General features: G+C 40.4%; 1 protein-coding gene across 3 annotated transcripts in view; it reads left to right on the top strand.

The window, feature by feature from the left end:
• The window catches only part of tasp1 (taspase, threonine aspartase, 1), a 73,363-nt gene that overhangs the window by 14,867 nt on the left and 36,201 nt on the right, over positions 1 to 22,295 (top strand). For all 3 annotated transcript variants that reach the window (XR_013499690.1, XM_078230365.1, XM_078230366.1), the window contains 3 exons: positions 7,126 to 7,205; positions 10,065 to 10,171; positions 20,203 to 20,322. Coding sequence is in view for 2 of the 3 variants with exons in the window: in XM_078230365.1 (XP_078086491.1) it covers positions 7,126 to 7,205; positions 10,065 to 10,171; positions 20,203 to 20,322 (307 nt within the window). In the remaining variant the exon portion in view is untranslated. The remainder of the gene's footprint in view (positions 1 to 7,125; positions 7,206 to 10,064; positions 10,172 to 20,202; positions 20,323 to 22,295) is intronic.

Here is a 22,295-nt window from a genome sequence, read left to right as displayed (position 1 = left end):
AGTAGTTAGTATTTAACAGATACTACAGATCATGCATATAGATGGTACAGCTTTTATATATCCCTATTCTACTCCTTATACACCTATGACTGTGTGGCCAAATTCCCCTCCAATTCGATTTTTGAGTTTGCTGATGACACCACCATAGTGGGTCGGATCTCAAACAATGACAAGGCAGAGTACAGAAATGAGGAAGAGAATCTGGTGAACTGGTGCGGCAACAATAATCTCTCCCTCAATGTCAACAAAACAAAGGAGATTGTCATCGACTTCAGGAAGTGTAAAGGAGAACATGCCCCTGTCTACATCAACGGGAAAGAAGTAGAAAGGGTTGAGAGATTCAAGTTTTTAGGTGTGCAGGTCACCATCAACCTGTCTGGTCCCTCCATGCCAACACTATAGTTAAGAAAGTCCACCAATGCCTCTACTACCTCAGAAGACTAAGGAACTTTGGCATGTCAGCTACGACTCTCACCAACTTTTACAGATGCATCATAGAAAGGTCCTTTCTGGTTGTATCACAGCTTGGTATGGTTCCTGCTCTGCCCAAGACCGCAAAGAACTACAAAAGGTCATGAATATAGCCCAATCCATCACGCAAACCAGCCTCCCATCCATTGAATCTGTCTACACTTCCCGCTGTCTCGGCAAAGCAGCCAGCATAATCAAGGACCCCACGCACCCTGGACCTGCTCTCTTCCGTCGGGAAAAAGATACAAAAGCCTGAAGTCACGTACCAACTGACTCGAGAACAGCTTCTTCGCTGCTGCTATCAGATTTTTGAATGGACTTACTTTGCATTAAGTTCATCTTTCTCTACACCCTAGCTATGACTGTAACACTATATTCTGCACTCGTTTCCTTCACTATGAACGGTATGCTTCATCTGTATAGCACGCAAGAATGTATGCTAATAGATGTGACAATAATAAATCAAATATAGTAAAACATCCCAAGGTCTTCAATGGAAAACGGGATGGATGGGGGATTATCAAACAAAATTTGACACATGGGCACAGAGGAGACATTGGAACAGGTGACCAAAAGCTTGATTAATGAGCTAGATTTTAAGGAGGATCTCACGGGAGAAAGAGAGAGAGAGAGAGTACTATATTTGTTTCATTCTAATTTCCAATCAGTTCATCCTGTAAGAAATGACTGTCTGCATTGGAGAACTCCCTGTAAGCATGTTGTCATCTTCTACTGAGGATTTCTGACAACATGGGAGCAGAATATTGGGAATATATTAATTCATTCATTCTTAAGAACGGGTATAATTGCATTAGAAGCAGTTCAGAGAAAGTTCATTCTACCAATTCCTGGGGTGATGGGCTGTTTTTTGTTTGGACAGGTTGGGCCTATATCATTGGAGTAAGAAGAATGAAAGGTGATCTTATTGAAATATATAAGATCCTGATTGGGCTGGACAGGGTGGATGTTTCCCCTTGAGAGAGAGACTGGAACTAAGGAGCACAGAATAAAAATAATTTAAGAGGGAAATGAGGGGAATTTCTTTCTATGAGGGTCATAAATGCCAGTGGAATTTTCTTTCTCCAGATTCTTGATTTGACAAGGGAGTCAAAGGGTATAGGGGTGGACAGGAAAGTGAGTTGAGGCCATGATTAGATCAGTATTAATCTGATCAAATTGAGGAGCAGGTTGAAGGGGCTGCATGGGCTACTGCAGATCCTAATTTGTATGTTCGCCTATCACCAACCCCAGCAAATCACAGAATACAGGACCAAGGGAGGACTAACTCAATTCTGCACATCACACATGCCATAATTTCCATCCAGTTTAGTTCGTTAAGTGCTTGCAGACCTGTAGCCAAATGGCCACACTCCACACATTCTCAGCGTATTCCAGTTTCAGTTCTTCTGGGTCAGTGCATACAGGCCACCAAAGCTGTGGCTGCCTTCCCGTATCACTAAACTCAACTCCACGTTCATTCTGCTTACTGCTGGAGCAAGGAATCCCCACGACTTGCAGGCATAAGTAATTCATTCTGCAAACAAGCCTCGCACATCCTGATGCTTTCTCCTTTTTAAAACGTGGGCAGAGAAGCTCTGGGCAAAAAACAAATCTATGGAAGTTGTCAAACTGCTCCAGAGTGTATCGAAGGAACGAGCTAGTTTCCTGCATGCGCATGTCCTCGCGTTCAGAGGTTGATCTTGTCTCCACTGACTCCTGAAGGTATTGTGAACCTGGTGCCCACAGATCTTTCTCCTCCTCCCTCTGCTCCACACAGTGCAGCCTACACAATAGTATGAATTGGATGTAGATTTTTATTAAATTTAAGACAGCATGCAATATTTTGTAGAGCAAAGATTAAGTAAGTTGAGCAAAAGGAGTGGATATGTGATGTATTGTAAATCAGGAATCTTGCATGGATTCCAAAGTTGGCATTTAATCTTGAAATTGCATTGTCCTGATCTATATGTTGGTTTGCAGTGATTTTTAAAAAAATGTCTACCTTTTTCATGCCTCGGATTTAAACTGGGATAGAAATACTGAATAAATACAAGCAGTACAGAAGCTATGATGAGCAATAGAAATACCTGTGAATCCATTAATGGACAGTTAATAGTTTATGTCTGAACCCACTGAGCAAAGGTTTTGTGATGACAGCAGTATCTACTTTTCCTAGTATAATTGAATCAGTGTAGACTCCTAACACCCCTTTCCTGAAACCATCCTGCCATGCCACATTTCTTCCCACTTTCAGAAGCCTTTGTAAAATCTACTTGTCTTCTGTCATTTTCCCTAACCCACCTCATAATTCCTGTTTTGGCATCTGAGTTTTGTCCCTTTTTAAAATGGTGTGTGATGTTTTACCTTGGTTAAGGATGCTAAATAAATGCCTGTTGATAGTCAGCAGACTTCAGTGCAAGGCTTTAAGCTTGTTTGTGTTTCCCACAGAGCACCATTAATGATTTGTGGTAAAACAATGGGTGGAATTCTTCTAAGTCCCCACTGGCAGGTTCAATGGTGGGCTTGGAGGGGAGAATATGGCAGGAGGTCCATAAATTAGTTTCACACTGGCATGGATTTACAGCGGGATCTTCTGCTGGTGCCCACCATGGCGGGTCCAAAAAGCCACCAGAGGCTGGCATCAACATCACTGTTTTTTAATGGGGAAGAAAACACAGTTGAGTTCTATTTTTCTGTCCAACTGCACTTGTTAATGGAATGTTTTGCCTATGTAAATGTGCAAATTAATTTTAGCGGAAATCTGAAGTGTCATATAACTGGCACTGGTTGCATTTTCTTGATTTTTGAGCTTTGAGGGGAACCTCTACCCCTTTCTCCACTAATTGAAGTGTACTTGATATCTAGGACCATCAACAGCTGGTGGACAATTCCGGCCTTGTCTTGCAGATGAAAAGGATTTTGATGTAGGGATAAGAAAAGTGCATTCAGCTTAATCAACTGTCCTCTCAACACTTTATAACACCAGGTTCTTCCTGTTCAAAATTGTGTTCCTGTTCTGCAAATTTTCCTTTTTATTCTGCAGAACTGTCCTAAGGTTCAATTTGTTTATCTTTTTTTTAAAAAAAGACCATTTTTGCTTGCACGAGGCTGCTGTTTTTTCAACATGCCACTTGCAAATAACCACATCTTATTTTAGCTGCTTGAGATGTGTCTGTTGCATGAAACAGCCTGGCGTGCAAATATTGTGTTTGTGTCGAGCTGTTGACGAATAAATATGGTAGCTTGGTTTCATTTTCAAATTAAGAGCAGACTTGTAACAGAGAGTGCAGGTTGGCGGAAGTTGGAATTCTGAATGCGAACTGAAGTGTCCCATGTTGAAAAATTAGATATTTGCAAAATCTTGACACTTTGAAAATCGTAAAGCTGTACAATTTGCATGAATTGAGTAAAGCGCCCAATTTAACCGATTGCAATGAATATCAAAAGAATATATGTCCATGAGTCATTTTTATGTCAGTTACAAGCTTACAGAAAAGACAGTTTAAAGTATGTAATATCACTGGAGTGATATGTGCAGTTATTTATAGATATATAATATTTCGGATGTAAATCTCACACAAGCATCAATTGCAGTGAGGTAAAATCATTACTTTTAAGAAAGGTGGATTGTGCTGTAGTGGATATTTGGCTCAGCAGGTATACCTTGTTAAGGTCACTATTGATTAAAACTTCTCTAATTGACACCAGCTCTGGGTATAAAAATATTTTTAAAATGCTGAACCATTTTTCTATGCCTGACGCACCAAACATTTCCCTGTCTTCCATCATGTTGACCTTGACTGACTTGTTTGTTGGAAGATTCTGACAACAAAGACTTCTATGGCTGAGGAGAGACCACTGTTTCTGTTTTTATCCTGAGGGACACCTCTGATATGATAGGCAGAAGCAAATCTATTGTAGACAAAAAAAAATGCTTCCAGCAGTTCAAGAAGGGAGCACCTGCTCACTTGCCAGTAGAGAAGATGTCAAAGTTGTTCAAGTTCACAAAAGACATCCTCTAACCTCAGTCACCAATTTGTACTATCTGAATTGTTGCTGTAAAACTCACTTGACTAGAAGGGACAGAGAGGCTTAGTCCCCAGTGCTCATGCCATTGCTGCGAGTCTTGGGTTTGCCTAAATTGAAACCGGATGTAATAGGTGGAAGGTGCTCTGACTATTAAGTTCTCCATCAATACCAGAACCCTCTATGGAAGGAGAATTGAGAGACTGCTTCCTCTCAGAATTTCTCAAAGTTCCTTCAGTGCTATATCTTCAGCTATTGAGAATCTTTTTTGTTTGTTTTTACAGCTTGTTAAGTTGCCACACTTACTGGCTATTTCATTGGCTTCAGTGGAACTGACCTAGAAGTGCCAGTCTCGATCTCGTCAGCAGGAGAAGCCAGGGCAATCTTGGTATCTGATCCATTTTTGCAATTTTCATTCAACTGACTTGTCCAAGATCAGTGAATAGTTTACTAATTTCATTGTAGACTTACCTTTTCTCCTCTGAAGAGGATGATAGTGAGACACCCTCAAACTTTGGCTTTGAATCACATTCCCTTTCGAACATAGTTAGGTGCTTCTTAAAAGGAAACATGTCTAACAGTTGGGTGCATGCACATCACCAGAACGATACCAGGGCTAAAAGAGTTAAATTGAGAACTGGCTACATGCAGTAGGCTTATCTTTCCTTGACTGTAGAAGGCTAGGGGATGATCTAATTGAGATGTTACTTGAGTAAAGGATTTGATGGGATAAATAGAAATTTCCTTTGGGACTGCCCTAAACAAAGCTGCAAAATATTAAAATTATAGTTTGGCTTTAAGGGCTGATAGCAGCACAATACAACAGCGAGAAGTGTGGCACTTCCCATAAAGATATTGAGGTTAGGTCAAAAGAAAATTTCAAAATCGAGATCTAAAATTTTTTTTGAGACATGAAACCAAGGTGGGTAAGTGGAGTTGAGATACAGAACAGCCCCAATTCAACTGAATGGGAAAATAAGCTCAAAGGGCGAAACACACTACTTCTGTTAATTACGGACCCATTAGCTGAATATTAGTAAGCAGTAATATAATGAAATTTATTCCAAACCAGAGCAACAGTTTAATTGTAATATTTTGATGAACATCAGCATGGATTAGAAAGGAAAGAAGCTGCCTTTTAATGTCATTCCCCTCACTCGCATTTTGCTAAACTCTCAATCTCTCAATTCTCCCAATTTTTCTCCAGCAAAAATGGTTTTATTCCCATTAGCTCCTGCACCACCACCTCATCTCCTAGTCGTTCTTTCATCCTGAGGTCTCTGCCGCTGTAGACTCAAATTCGTGCTAGTGTGCGGTTTTGATGACCTTTGTTCCCAGCAAATTAATCACAACCTCTTCATTCCAGTGGTCCCCCCCATCTTCATGTATTCAGCTCAGAATCATCCAAACTTGGGCATACCTGGTACACAATTGATCTTGCTAAAAATCGATTGCAAATTTGGCATACCCATAGCGAGTGCTATCACATAGTCTGTTGCCCACATTAAGAGCTACTAAAGATTCCTCTTGTGCATGTACACTGAAGATTCCCAACCTTTCAATACTTGATCTCACAGCCACTTCGTCATCACCAAATTATTTGATTCCACTTCAACATCAACTACCTCTTCATTGCCTAAACCTTTATTCATGCTTCTGCCACATCCAGACAATATTGTTCCAATGTTCTCCTTGCTCTGTTTTCCACAAACCCTTATCTTGTCTAAAATACAGTTGCTTGCAGTGTGTTTTGGATTAAATTCACACACTGCCTCAGTCTTTGTTAATCTGTTATATTTTCAAATCGTGCATCTTTCTTTCTCTACAAATACTCCCAGCTAGATATCTCTGCCCACCACCTTCAGTTCCTGGCCCTTCCCATTGCACTACCGTTGGAGCTCTTTCCCTAAATTGTCCTGTCTTTCTACTAAGCGCGTTTAAAAACTTCCATGAGACCCACTTCAATCATCGCTTCCAAGGTTTGATGTGTTCTCCTTATTATTCTTTTGTAAAGTACCTTTGTATGTTTGTGATACCTTCTCCAATCCTTTGTTAAAGTCCTTACAGTTGGTGAAGGAGGAGACCAGAGGTCAGTTTTAGATTTCTTCACAAAATAGGCCATTACAAATGCTCCTAACTCTACAACCCACCACCACCATCAATAAGTGTCTCTTTATTCTTGTTAAAAAGAATATAAAGAAATAAACAAATGACAGTTCCTTAAGGGGTACTTTCATATTATTGGAACAAAATTGTGACAGGAAACTTAACAAATTAAAGTGACAATCCAGTTGTTGATGATGCTTTCCTGTCCCTGTGGTGCCCACCAGTTGCAGAAGGCCTCGAGTGTACCGGTGGGCACGGCTTGCTCCCTCTTCAGGGACACCTGGCATGGATGTAACCACAGAAGAGAAATAGGCAGTCGGCCGAATGACCGTCTTAACTGTCCGTTGCCTGGACCTCTGATACCAATGTGCTCAGGTTATTGCTCAATGAGTGACCACAACCTGTAGGCACAACCTTAATTTATACAATTAGCATCATTATCTTTTAATTACCTATATGGTGTATGTGTATTGTATATTAATGTTGTTTTTTGAAATTACCAATTACTTTCTTTTGTTTTAGTTTTTTAGTAGGAGAAGGGGCTTACAAATGGGCAGTAGATCATGGAATTGTACCTTGTCCTCCTGACGTAATGGCAACAAGTAAGGAGTTTTCAGCTTTGCTTTTCTATCCTTTAGAAAAATTGCCAGAATTATTTATTTATCAAAATATAAAATTATTTTTTTGCAAAAAAACCTTTCACTTATACTTGCTATATAGTCCTGTACAATTCTGCATGTTAAAATTAGTGGTCAGCTTTTTAAAAAGTTAATTTATTGGAAAAAAAAGTGTTTTATTTTAATGATCTTTAAAGATAACCTGGTTCCTAATCTCTGCCCATATTGTCTTCAGGAGATTTTGGTGCATTGAAACTGTCTAATGAGAATTTTCTACATTTAATTCATTGCTTTTTATTGATTCACTCAATCAATTGGTGAATGATTGAGAATAGTGTTCTGACGCCTGTCTTGATTGTTGATGCTTATTCAGTATAAGTTAACAAAATGGTGCCTGGCCTACATAATGCAATTTGTGGGGCAAGCAACTGTGCAGGAGGGAAGAGCAGAGTGTGGAAGTGCAGAGGTCATAGGGTATTTGATAGTCGGGGAGAGATGGGCATTTCTGTAACCTCTGGCACCAGACTTGCCTTCCTGAAACCTGGCTATAGCATGTCATTTGGGAGAGTGCAGAATCTTTGAGAGGGGGGTGGTAACAGCCAGAAGTTGTGCTGCATGTGGGAATAATGACATGGGCATAAAAAGGCCGAGGACCTGCAAGTAGCATTTCAGGAGCTAGAGTGGAAGCTAAAAAGCAGGACCTCCAACATTGTTCCCATCATCACATACTAATGTGCTATTGGGATAGTAGGACAAAACAAGTAGATGCAAGGCTATGAAATAAATAATGCAGGAGGTATAGCTTCAGATTTTGAGTATTGTGGCCAATTCTGGAATAGGAGGGTCCTGTAGAGAGTGGATGGGCTGCACCTCGACAAAGCCCAAGGATGTGCGAGTTAGGTGAATTGGCCATGCTAAATTGTCACGTGGTATCCAAAGATGTGTGGCTTGGGTGGATTAGCCAGGGTCAATGCACGGAATTGCGGGGATAGGATGGGGGAGTGGGCCTGGGTAAGATGCCCTTCAGAGAGTCAGTGCCAGCACGATGGGCTGAATGGCATATAGGATTCTATGAAAACTGAAATCAATATTTTTGTGGGGTGCGGGATGGGGGAGCGAGTTTAAACTAATTTGGCAAGGAAATGGAAAGATTAAGGGAAGAGAAACTTTGTACACAAGGGAATAGGACAGGTAGCTGGCACTGGAGTAAAGAATCGTTCAGAAATGGCAATATAAGATGGATTTGGACTGGATGTACATAAACGAACAAATAGTGGTAGATAGGTCTAGTGAGCTGCAGGTACAAGTTGTCACATGGAATTTTAAAGTGCCAATAATGGACACCTCTTTGAAAGAAGGGAAAAATTGGGAACTTAATATTCATGGCTACAAAGTATTGAGGAAAGATAAGGAGGGGGTTGACAGTATTGATTGAAGAAACTACAATAGCACTGGAGAGGGCTGACATAGCTGAGGACCAAGGACAGTCCATTTGGTTACAGTTAAGAAATTATTATCCCAATGTGTATATGATCGGTCACTATGTCGTAGGAAGGAAATGCTTGTGAAATTTACAAACTACGCGTATTTTTCAGAGACTTAACTATGTAATGGATCAGAATAGAAGTGTAGAATTTTAAAGCATAGGAAGGAGGTGATTTGTAGCATTGTGTTTGTGGCAATCCTCCAATAGACCTCTGCACCTTGATGCCAATCCTCTGCCTGTCCCAACAGTTTAAATGTTAAGAATGTGGATTGCAGATAGCTGTTTAAATCGGGTCGGTTTAAAGAACTGCTTGGCGCCCTCTAAGCTCCTTGAGAAATATGTAAGCTATGTTTCATAGAATCATAGAATCCCTACAGTGCAGAAAGAGGCCAATTGGCCCATCGAGTCTGCACCGACCACAATCCCACCCAGGCCCTATCCCCGTAACCCCACATATTTACCCTGCTAACCCCCTGATACTAACGGACAATTTAGCATGGCCAATTCACCTAACCCGCGCATCTCTTGACTGTGGGAGGAAACCGGAGCACCGGGAGGAAACCCACACAGACACGAGAATGTGCAAACTCTACACAGACAGTGACCCAAGCCGGGAATCGAACCCAGGTCCCTGGGTTTGACACTACACTGAGTTTAAACTCCACGCAATGCTAAATAGAAATGATGGCATGTGACACTGCTCTATAACAGAGTTGGTAGGACCCTATTCTTAGATTCAAACAGCAAGTTTTGCTTAATGATAAGTTTGAGAAATTGTTTAATTATTTTTGGGTATAGAACAATAATATTGTCTCAAAGGTGGAGCAAAAGCTTCAGGCTGTGCATTTGGATTTGGTAGCTTAAAACAGGTGATGATGAATCAGCAATTTTTTGCACCCTGCTAGTTTTGCTTTTAAAAGATTGCATGTAGAACAGGCAGATTCCTTTAACTGGATAGTTATCAGAAGCAGGAACCTTAACCACGTATATGAAAAAGAGTTGGATGTCATTTTCTCTTTCTTTTCTTTCCTTGCACTACTGTTCTAGCCGAGGTTGTCTATCTAAGCATTCAGTAGGATAAAACGAGCTCTCTCTACAATGTATGACTCAGTCTCGCATCCCGTACTGAGTTAACTGACCCAACAATGTTGTGTGAGAGAAACACTGCTAAATCTTTGTGAACTCCTTTCCGGCTCATTGACAATGTTTTATACATTTCTTTGGTTGGTTCATTGCTACTAAAAAAAAATCTCAACCAAGCACAAAACTTCACTTCCATTTGTCAGATATTGTAGGCTTTTGTGAGTAACTGTTTTTGGCATATTCCATCAATAGTGTCTTTTTTAAATCCTATTTAGAGTTCAGCTTATCTGCATTTAGGAAAAACAGACGAAAGCTGGAGCTTGCAGAGAAGGTGGAAACAGAAATGATTCAGACCAAGAAGAGGAGAGAAGTGTCTGAAAACGTTAGTGCTTTTTTTTTAAACCCTAAGTAATCATGTAAAAATTGACCAAAAAAAAAGCCCCACTATGGATATAAAAATGGAGATCTATCTGAAGCTTCTGAAACATTCGACAGGAGTTTACAGATTGTAAGATTTCCTGCCCTTAAGTTACGTCTTGAGGAGTCAGGGCAGGTGGGCATCCTCAGCCTCACCCACTCCACATAAAAGTATAGACAGGATAAGGGTGGTGGGAAGACTACCCAGGGAACTTTGGGGGCCCTTCATTTATAAACCCACTGGCAGGATCCATAAAATTCTGTCCCATCGTTTTGAACCAGCTATTTGAGGAAGGCGCACTTAATCCAGAAATTTCTACTGATAGTAAAAATACTTGGAAAACAACAGAAGCAGGTTCAGTCCACAAATGATTTAGTTTTTGGATGAAAGTCTTGGGCAAAACCTCACAGTGATGCAACACATGGGCAGTGTGAATCATTTATCAAGTCTGAATGCCAGTTCCAGAAATGGAAGTGAGCTAAAGATGTTGGAAAAAGCCTACAGTGTATATTCTGGCCCAAAAGAACTCTGAAGGCATGTTAGTCTATCCAGTTCAAAGGCACATTGATAGATGTTTGGATTCCATGCTAATAAGCATGTCAGCTGTCAACCAGAATTTGCTGATGGTTTAAACCGTGCATATTTTGAACCTCTCCGAACAAAGCACCATTGATAATCCAGCCATTTAGGGTGTATTGCATGCATCTGCAAGCTTGTACTTTGATATTTGCTGGAAATTAAAGCTATTCCAGCCTGATTGTCAGAGTTTGGAATCTTCCCATTACCCTTCAAAGGGTCCATAATGTGATTAGGAGCTAGAACCAAAAAACTCTTTACCCTGGCCAGCTCCAGATCAAAGCACCTTCTTGGAACTTGTAGACAGCTAGGCTTCAGCTTCTATTTTGAATTTTAATAAGGAAACACAGACTCTGTCTTAACCCTAGTTATTTCTAAAATATACATACCTTATTTGTAGCTTAATTTGGTTTACGTTTACAAACTTCAGGATTGCACCAGCGTGAGACTCATTTTTTGTCTGGCTCCACTGAGTTTACAATTCTGTTTAGTTCATACGATGACATGATTCTGATAGGTGCCAAATATAACTACAGTGCACTGTTCTTTTGGTGGTAATCTATCAGTGTTGTCTTTGTAGCCAAATAGGGATCACTTGTGGCTGATGCACTGATGCGAAGAACTGCATTTTGGAAACAGTTTTGAAATGTACCACCTGCTCAATAAGACTCCAGTATCTGTATCCAAAGAATATATCACTACCATCAGAAGGAAAAAAACAGTTCAGACCAGTTTTCTTATTTTATTTTCTTCTTTTATCAGTGCTCCACTTTAAAGTATACAAGATCAGTTCAGACCAGTATTCTCATTTCCCCATTTTACTGTTTACTTTTTTGGGAATGGGAATTCAAGATTTGAACGTTTTGCTGCTTTTGAAGATCATTTGCTTTTATGTAGAAATTTTATGTAGGGGTGGCACGGTGACACAGTGATTAGCACTGCTGCCTCACAGCGCCAGGGACCCGGGTTCGATTCCCGGCTTGGGTCACTGTCTGTGCGGAGTCTGCACATTCTCCCCATGCCTGCATGGGTTTCCTCCGGGCGCTCCGGTTTCCTTCCACCAGAAGTGCTGGTTAGGTGCATTGCCCATGCTAAATTCCCCCTCGGTGTACCCAAACAGGCGCCGGAGTGTGGCAACTAGGGTATTTTCGCAGTAACTTCATTGCAGTGTTAATGTAAGCCTACTTGTGACATTAATAAATAAACTTTTATTACTTTTACTTTAAATACTTTCGTTTTCTTGACAAGCAAGGATAATTTCACTGCTGTTTGCTACTGTAACAGTCATTCTTTTCTTATTTACTGAAGGGTCGGTTGATAACAACAGTGGTAAAAATACTGAGATAAATTCTAGCATCCTTAAGCTAGGGAGTGGACAGATCAGTTAGTGATGCTGCTTAGAATGCCTTTGCTGGCAAACGTTTGTGTACAGATACTGGCTCAGGCTTGGTTGTGTTGTCTCAGCTGTTGAATGCCATTTGTTATCCAAGTTCAGCAGCATGACCAACATGACCCAGTGCTTCCTCGGAAGAGGATTGGACTAATTAAAACCACCTGAAAATTCACACTTCGCTTGTATCCATCTCCATTGTGGATGTGTGTGTATGGAACTGCTGGCTATGATCTTGCTGAAATTTTCAAAACATTAAAAAAAATAGATCAAAGATGAGCTGATTTTCTGTTGTGTGGATGAATCACTGCTCGGTGTCACTGGTTGACTGTGGTGAGACGGTGGCATAGTGGTATTGTCACTGGACTAGTAATCCAGAGTCCCAGTGTAATGCTCTGGGGACCCAGGATCGAATTCAATAAAAATCTGGAATTAAAAGTTGAATAATGACCATGAAACCATTGTCAATTGTTGTTAAAAACCCAGCTGGTTCACTAATGTCCTTTAAGGGAAGGAAATCTGCCGTCCTTACCTGGTCTGGCCTACATGTGACTCCAGATCCAATGTGGTTGACTCTCAACTGCCCTCTGAAATGACCCAGCAAGTCGCTCAGTTCAAGGGCAATTAGGGATGGGCAATAAAAGCTGGCCCAGCCAGTGGTGCCCACATCCCATGAATGAATGAAAAGCACTCAGATGGGGATTAAAGAAAGGGTGGATGAGTCTGTTGAAATGTTCATGAGACCCTCCCAGAGAGACAGTGAATTTAGTATTTTAAACTTTTTTAATGAAGGTAAGTAATGTCACCCATACCGGCAGATTTATTCTTTCACATCTTGTGTGTGCTGGCAAATAAATATTCTCAGCTCTTTACTGTTGATCTCTTTTTAGGCATGAATTTTTATAGTGTTGATCAAAAGTAAATGGCGTTGTATAAAACTTAAACTGATTTGAATCTTTTCTACATTAGTGCCCTGTATTCATTTAGTTTCCAAACTTTTATTCATAAACTTTCTCCATGATCCAATCCTTTAATCTTCGAGCTCATGATTTGCAAATGTAAGCTTAAAAATATACAGCCACTGTAAAATATTAAAAGCATTGCAAAATACCAAGTCTTACCTCTGATCATCTACAACTCCCCTGGCCTTCACTTCAGCTCAGTCTCTCTTCCGTTCTTTTGCTACATTTACTGTCTGTAATTATAGGACATAAGTAGTATATAGCATAAACATATTTGCTTTTGAAGTTACTTCAGAAAATTTTGGCGAACCTATGATATGCCTAGAATTTGATTTTTTTTAAAAAGTATAAAATATCTAACAAATAGTTTCCTTGAGGCAAGGGGATCCCCCGCCCCCCCAACCCCGAACTACTCCTGCTACGGTGGATAGAGCCCTGAGATGGTCAATAGTTGGCTGGTCCTCAGCTGGCCTGGCTTGCTTGTGGCTCCAGATCCACAGGCATTTCAGATCATGGGTATTTGGGGATGAACACCCACATTCCATGAAAGAATAAAGGGAAAAAAAAGTGTGGCAGACCCTGGGAACTGCACTAGGATGTCAGCCATGATGTTTGTGCTCGTGTTCTTTCGTGTGAATTTAATATTCAGCTGGAAGAGTTGACATGAAGGTTTCCAACAGGCCACAGCTTTACAATCTGGTAAAATAAAAGTAAAATACTGCAGATGCTGAAAACCTGAAATAAAAGCAATCTGCTGGAAAGATTTAGTAGGTCGTGCAGCATCAGTGGAGAGAGAAACAGTTAAGAATTCAAGTTCCTATTACTCTTCTGTTTTGAATGAGAGTCAATGATCTGCAAGCATGGACAGAATGTAACATAGCAAAGTTTGCGGATGATACTAAAATAGATGGGAAAGTAGGCAGTAAAGAGGATATAAAGATTTTACAGATGGATATAGATAGGCCAGGAGAATGGGCTAAAATTTGGCAGATAGAGTTTCATGTGGATAAGTGAGAGGTTGTCCATTTTGGCAAAGAAAATCGGCAAATTATTACCTAAATGGAAAGCAGATTCATAATGCGTCTGGGCAGAGGGATCTGGGTGTCTGAGTTCATGAATCAAAGTCAGTATGCAGATGCAGCATGTAATAAAAAAGACAAATGGAATGTTGGCTTTTATTACAAAGGGACTGGGAATATAAAAGTAGAGAACTGTTGTTGCAATTGTATAGGGTGTTGGTGAGACCACATCATAGAAATCATAGAAACCCTACAGTACAGAAAGAGGCCATTTGGCCCATCGAGTCTGCACCGACCACAATCCTACCCAGGCCCTACCCCCATATCCCTACATATTTATCCACTAATCCCTCTAACCAACACATCTCAGGACACTAAGAGCAATTTTTTTTTAGCATGGCCAATCAACCTAACCCGCACATCTTTGGAGTATTGTGTCCAGTTTTGATCTCCTTAATTGAGGAAGGCTGTGGTGGCATTGGAGACAGTTCAGAGGCGGTTCACCAGATTGATTCGAGGGATGAAAGGGTTGATGGAGAGATTAAATTTTTTTTTAGGCTTGTACTTGCTGGCGTTTAGAAGGATGAGAGGGGATCTGATTGGAGTATATAAAATTTTTAAAAGGGATTGATAAATGTAGACCAAATGGGGAATCTGGAACAAAAGCTATAGGTTGAGAGGTGGTAGATTTAACATAGATGAGGGTGATGAATTTTGGAGCTCACTACCCCATAGCGCGGTGGAGTCTGAATCATTAAATGGTTTCAAGAAGGAGATAGATGTACTTCTAATAAAAAAGGGATAAGGGAACATGAGCAGGTGGGGAAGTGGGTTTGAGATCAGGGAGAGATCAGCCATGGTCTGAATGGCGGAGCAGGTTCGAAGGGCTGAATTTACCTACTTCTGCTCCTAATTCTTATGTTCCTATGTTCCATACAGACTCAAACGTTAACTCTGTTTCTCGCTCCACAGATGCTGCCAGACCTGCCGAGTCTTTCCAGCATTTTGTTTTTATTTACAATCTAGTATTTCGGTCAAATGTCATATGAAATACAAGGAGTCTGCAAGTGGTTGAAGATGCATAATTTCTAAAGTGGCAATGTCTTCCACTGTCAAGTCTAAGAAGGGTTACATAGTTGGTAACCAGATCTGTGTCAATCTATTTTTATGAAGGGAAACTTGTCGAGTGTCGGGTTTGATGTTTTGGATTCGATTTAACGATAATATAAATCTCTGTCATAGTTGAGGTTTATCCTGGCATTGGCGTTTGCTTGCTTTGGCTCAACTGTCTAAAGGGCATGTATTTGCAGTAATTTGAACCTTTTGAAGAAGTAGCATGGTCTCAGTTTGGTCTATCTTGCATAGGCAAAATGGAATGATAAGCAGATGCAATTGGGTAATGTTTTTACATAACTGAACTTTATTGCTGAACATTGCCTAATATATCTAGCTCCATCTTGTGACTTAATGCACTTTATGAAGTAAAAGGTGCAAGTATTCATTGCCAGACGCTAGCAGTTTAGATAATGAAGCTTACTGCAAATAAGGATCCGTTTTGGGAATTTATATATTTAAATTTTACATTTTTAGTAAATATCGCTAAAGTAGAAGACATTTGTCCAAGAATCTTTATAGTACTATTTGATTTAGCTGGAGTTGTGCATTATTCCTTATCTGGTTGCTCTCAAACTGTGATGTGGAGATGCCGGCGTTGGACTGGGATGGGCACAGTAAGAAGTCTCACAACACCAGGTTAAAGTCCAACATGTTTATTTGGTAGCACGTGCTACCAAATAAACCTGTTGGACATTAACCTAGTGTTGTGAGACTTCTTACTCTTAAACTGTGTACTTGCTTCTTAATGCACTGAATGGAGGTAGAGAATATTTTCTGGTGTCTATAATGACGATGCATTATTTTTGGGCACATGATCTCATGCTATTTCTTGTCTTGCCTCGAATACTATCTGCTACTGCAAGGGCGAGGAGGTTGGTTGGGGAAATGTAGGGACGCTAGTGGCGTTTAGAAAGTCACTGGCTCAAATTGCCAGTGCCCTACCTGGAATCCTGAGTACAGGATAGGAGGTGGCTGAAAATAGCAATATGTGTACATTGGCAATAACAAAGAACAGTAGATGTATTTAAGTTGGGTCTTTGCTGAATGTAGTGAGGTTTTCTTCTGAACTCCATCTTTATTTTGTTATTTTTTTCCCCCCTTTTGAGAAACTTTTGCTGCAACAAATTAATTGGATCCTATAAAAACAGGAGCTAATTTCTGTATGAATCCAACAGATGCAGTTTAAAACTATGGCCCTACCGTCTTTTCACTATAGTCACGAGGCTGGTATTTCTCATAAATGCTTAGTAGCTACTCACAACTATGTGTTTCCTTTCATTTATTATTTGAGGTGCTCTCGGGTTTCTGAGATTTGCAGCTGTCTGTCTTTTCATAGCAGTTTATCACCAGCATAGTAAGAAATGGTGAAGCAAATAGACTGTTTGTAATCTGCTTGGCATGTCTACGAGATGTGGAAGAAGTTGATAACATTTCCGAAAGTAATTGGCCTGCCTTTTGAATGCAGTGTGCTCTTTGTGATTATCCCAGGACAGGTCACTACTATTGTTATTCCTTTACTAGCCAGTAGGTGGGGATATTTGAGTGGCACAGTTTATACAATGATTAAAAGTTTTTTCTCTTCCGGTTATCTACTCAAATACCTTGTGCTGATTTTAGACACTTGGGCTAGAAATTAATTATGGGTTTTGGATGGGGAGAGAAAGGAAGGAGGTTTTTTTTCCTTGTGAGAAAAGCTTGGCATTTGTACTATTGTGTGATGCAGTGATATAGTTCACCAACTTACTAAGACACACCAGTAGTTAAAGCTTATTTATTAGAGTCACAAATACACTTACATTAACACTGCAATGAAGTTATTGTGAAAATCCCCTAGTCAACACACTCCAGCGCCTGTTCGGGTACACTGAGGGAGAATTTAGCATGGCCACCGCACCTAACCAGCATGCCTTTCGGACTGTGGGAGGAAACTGGAGCGCCCGGAGGAAACCCACGCAGACATGGGGAGAACATGCAGACTCCACACAGACAGTGACCCGAGCCAGGAATTGAACCCGGGTCTCTGGTGCTGTGAGGCAGCAATGCTAACCACTGTGCCACCATGTATTTGGGCTTCTGTTGCAGTTCTTTCTGAAATTATCAGGTATTCTTTTATTATTCATCGTTAATCTGGTGAATTAACATCTTGGGTATTCGGAGTATTCTACTTTTGATTGGCCAGCTCCTCTTTGTGCAGTAAGCATTTTGCATGATTAGACTGATGACATTTAAATCACTATGTTGGTACAAAGCTACCCAGAGTTTTTTCAAATTTGTGATTTATTTTCTAGCAAATAAATTCTCCAGTTATAAATTGAGCAAGATTCATTCCACTATGAGTGGAAAAAAAGTTGCATTGCCTTTCGTTTTCTGAATGGAGACCGAAAGGTAAAATAGTTTGCAGTTCACTTAGAAATATGATCCTCAAAGCATTTTTAAAAGTTGTACGATTGGACATCAAATAAAAAAAGGCGAACACCATTATTGTAGGAACATATCAAATGTGAGTTGGTCATTCAACCACTCCAGCCTAATATGCCATTCAGTTAGGCCATGGCTGATCTGTCTTTGCCTAACAAACATCTATTAGTCTAAGTTGTTATTTTTAAAATTTTTCAATTGATCCAGCCTCCGCAGCTTTTAAGGGGAGTTCCAGATTTCTATTACCCTACATGTTGAGAAGTGCTTCCTGACATCACCCTTGAACAGCTTAGATCTGATTTTAAGTTCATGCCCCCTTGCTCATCACTCCCTAGAGGAAATAATTTCTCTATCTACCCTATCAACTCCTTCTAATCATCTATAAATACCTCAATTAGATCCCCCTCAGTCTTCTGTACTCTAGAGAATACAAGCCTAGCCTATAGAAGCTGTTTCTCATAATTTAACCTTTTTAGCTACTGTATCACTCTAATGAATCTGTGCTGAATCTCACCAAGGCCAGTATACCACTTGAGGTGTGGCACCATAAATAAACATAGCCTTTAACTGTAAAATGATTTCCCCTTTTGTTTACTGGTCCCTTTGAATTAAAATCCAGAAAGGCAAGTCATATTTCTCATTTATTTCATTTAATGTTATGTCTGTAGACCTGTACTCTTTTTGCTGTGGAAATTCTACTGTTTTATTTTCACTGTCCTGAGAGCACAGGGAGCAACATTTTATATACATATGAAGATCCGTATTGCTGAATTAACCACTGCTATAGTACTGGTAGAATTCAAATACTTTACTCAAAATGCATAGGGAAAGAATAGGTGTTGGAGAGTTTTGGAATTTAACAGAGAATTGCGGATGGCAGATGTAGGTAATAATTTTAAAATTGAAAAAAATACAAGCTAACTTTGACATCAAAATAATAATGCGCAGAAAACTGGGTATGCTACTGGATATTCATAGATTTGTATTTAAAGCACCAATTAATATTGAGTTATGAAATCGGAATGAAATATTACTAATTCCAATGAAAAGGTGTCAATTTCAGTGCAGTGATATCCTTCACATATTTAAAAAAAAGTAATTCCTCTCCTGCAAAATAACAGACTCCATGTACTTGAACTGTATTCAGTAGATTCTGCCAAGTCTATGACCACTTTCACTGTGGTTGCCCTTGCTTTGGTGACAGGAAATGGGACGTTCAAGCGCCACCCTCAGGACTGAGGGAGTGCCACACTGATGGGTGGCACCATCTTTTGCGGAGGGGCAAGCTAAAATGAGAGCACCCCTTCCAGATCGGGTGGATGTAAAATATCTATAATGACTTTTTGTATCTTGGGGTGGCGCAGTGGTTAGCACTGCTGCCTCCGTGCCAGGGACCTGGGTTTGACTCCGGTCTAGGGTCACTGTGTGGAGTCTGCTCGTTCTCCCTGTGTCTGCCTGAGTTTCCTCCGGGTGCTCTGGTTTCTTCCCACAGTCCAAAGATGTGCGGGTTAGGTTGATTGGCCATAGTACCTTGCCCCTAATGTCAGGGGGATTCGCAGGGTAAATGAGGGTTATGGGAATAGGGCCTGGGTGGGATTGTGATCAGTACAGACTCGAAGAACCAAATGGCGGCCTCCTGTACTGTGGGAATTCTGTGATTCTATAACTTCAATTAGGCCATTGAAGTTGGCCTTTTGGAATATGAACTCCCTGATTAAGGAGTCAATTGATGGGCCAATCAGGGAGTCTTTTCCTTGTATTTAACCGGGACTGTCAGTTCCTCTAGCACTTCCGAACGTAGACTGCTGACTGATAGCACTCTGTGTACTGATGTTGGAATCATAAATAAAGGGATTTTGGTGAAGGGACTTCTGCCTCCGAAGACTTATTACAATATCCTTTGGTACTATTCAAAGAAAAGCCAAGTTTTACAGTGTCCTGGCTAGCATCTATCTTTCACTTAACATTGAAACTCTGATGGGTGGCACAGTGGTTAGCACTGCTGCCTCACAGCACCAGGGACCCGGGTTCGATTTCCGCTTGGGTCACTGTCTGTGCAGAGTCTGCACTTTCTCCCCGTGTCTGCATGGGTTTCCTCCAGATGCTCCAATTGCCTCCCAGAGTCTGAAAGATGTGCTGGTTAGGTGCATTGGCCGTGCTAAATTCTCCCTCAGTGTACCCGAACCGGCACCGGAATGTGGCAACTAGGGGATTTTTCACAGTAGCTTCATTGCAGTGTTAATATAAGCCTACTTGTGACACTAATAAATAAAACTTTAAACTGAAATAGATTATCTGGTCATTTCTCACAGTGCTGTTTGTCGTACCTGTCAGTGTAAAATTTGGCACCATTGCAGCACTGTCAAAGTAACTGGTTACAATGCACTATGAGGTGCTTAAGAATGTTTCTGAAAGATGACTTTATTGATGGAAGTTCATTTTTCTTTGTGTTTTATAGCATGTTATTTTGTAATCTTGAAATTCTAAATATGTATTTGGATCTTTGTCTTTTAGACTAATGTCACCGCTTCACTTGATACTGTTGGGGCAGTAGTTGTGGACCATGCAGGAAATGTTGCTGCTGCTGTTTCCAGTGGAGGTTTGGCAATGAAGCATCCTGGGAGAGTTGGCCAAGTAAATATGCTTCTTTTATTTGTACGATATGTGTATTAACATGCTGAATATATTCTCTCCTCTGGTCTCAGTCAAGAAATATGATCACCTTTTGGTGCTAGATGCCAACAGCAGTAAACAAGTGTACACCATGCACATCTATCATGTTGAAATTTGTCCATTGAAAAACAAATTTATTGTATCATTATTTTAGGATATTAATCCTTACTTGGCTGCCTGTTCACTCACGTTCATTTAATTAGCTTGTGCTGCATTCAGAAGAAATATGTATGGTATTTTTGATGTGATTTAGTTCAACCTATCTTTAAAGGACGCTCATCTCGTCCATACCAGGAATACTGCAGGCAAGTAGTCTCTAATCAGCTCTTGATAGCCTTAATCTCAAGATAATCAAATTATTGGATCTTTCAAGGATAATGGTTATTTTGTATCTAAACTCCAGTTTATGCTTTTCTATTCTATTTTAGTTGTTGCCAGGTAATTAAAGAAAACTGACACCTGGCAGAGGTCTGCAGTTCACATCCTAACCATTTTGACACGAAGAGGTTAACATCGTTGTCTGACCATTGCAAAGGGGTGGCAAAGTCGTTAGCACTGCTGCCTCACAGCGCTAGAGACTTGGGTCCAATTCCCGGCTTGGGCGACTGTCTATGTGGAGTTTGCACGTTCTCCCCGTGTCTGTGTGGGTTTCCTCCGGGTGCTCCGGTTTCCTCCCACAGTCCGAAAGACGTGCTTGTTAGGTGCATTAGCCCGTGCTAAATTCTCCCTCAGTGTACCCGAACAGGCGCTGGAGTGTGGCGACAAGGGGATTTTCACAGTAACTTCATTGCAGTGTTAATGCAAGCCTACTTGTGACACTAATAAATAAACTTTAAACAAAAGAATGTTGATCATTACGCATACATTTTTAAAAAAATTAACTGCCTCTTGTTTTAACTGCATGAGGAAACTTGAGGCATTTGCAAGCTCACCTTCCACAGAGCTTTAGTCAGAAGCGGCTGAAAAGAATTTGAAGGATTCAGAGCTCTCTTCTGGTTTTGAAACTGTTGTGTAATTGTGCAAGTCTAATTATACTTGGATGAAAGCCAAGCCAGATACTATTAGGTTGCAGATCAAGCTACTCATAAGCCTGAGTGGAAAGATTGAGAGTTTTATGTATTTACTACTTTTTGGAGCAGATGGGGCATTCCACAAAGTCCCTGGTGTTTAGGACTTATTGTTGCCCACGTACCACACTGTCAGTCATGGCATGAATAAGAGCACAGGGCTTGACTCATCGGATACTTGATTATCTTATGGAAACTGCCTCTTTGCTATGTTGTGAGAAAATCCAAACCATTGCTTGCACAACAATGGAATGCAAAAATTCTAACATTTCAAGCCCTGTTTGGAGGAAGTGAGAAACCTGAAGGTTTTCTGACAATATAGAGTCACGAACCACACTGATGTTACCTGTACGATTGTTCCAACTTAAAATACTGGATTGTGGTGATGTGTAGTCTTTTCGGGAAGAGTCACGTGAAACCCCAGTGAAGAACCAGTCCAGTCGTCATATAAACAATTATTAAAGAATATTTATTAACTTAAAAGAAAAATACGCATGAAAAGGACCACAATACTCTAAGGCACTTAAGTACATTAATAACTAAACACACACACACGCATACTTTTATGTAGAATTTACCCCTTGTTCCAAAATATATCCACGATCCCTGAACTCACCAAGACTTCACTTTCCCAAACAACCAAATTAAGCAACTCTATAAGCCAAATCCAGCTTATAGTTACCACACAATACAGGGCTGATGATCAACTCTGGGAAATGTCTTTTCCTGGTGCAGCAAAAATATTCAAACTGTCTTTATGAAGGTTTGCTGCAATACCTTGGCTCTAAGATTTGGGTGCAACAATATGAGAAGTAAAACATGTTACAGGACTACGTGGTTGTGAAGTGGGTCCTATCCTTCCGGCTG

Source organism: Mustelus asterias, chromosome 15, assembly GCF_964213995.1.
Source record: "Mustelus asterias chromosome 15, sMusAst1.hap1.1, whole genome shotgun sequence".
In the NCBI taxonomy this organism is placed as follows: Eukaryota; Metazoa; Chordata; class Chondrichthyes; order Carcharhiniformes; family Triakidae; genus Mustelus; species Mustelus asterias.
This window is presented reverse-complemented; position numbering and strand designations above follow the sequence as displayed.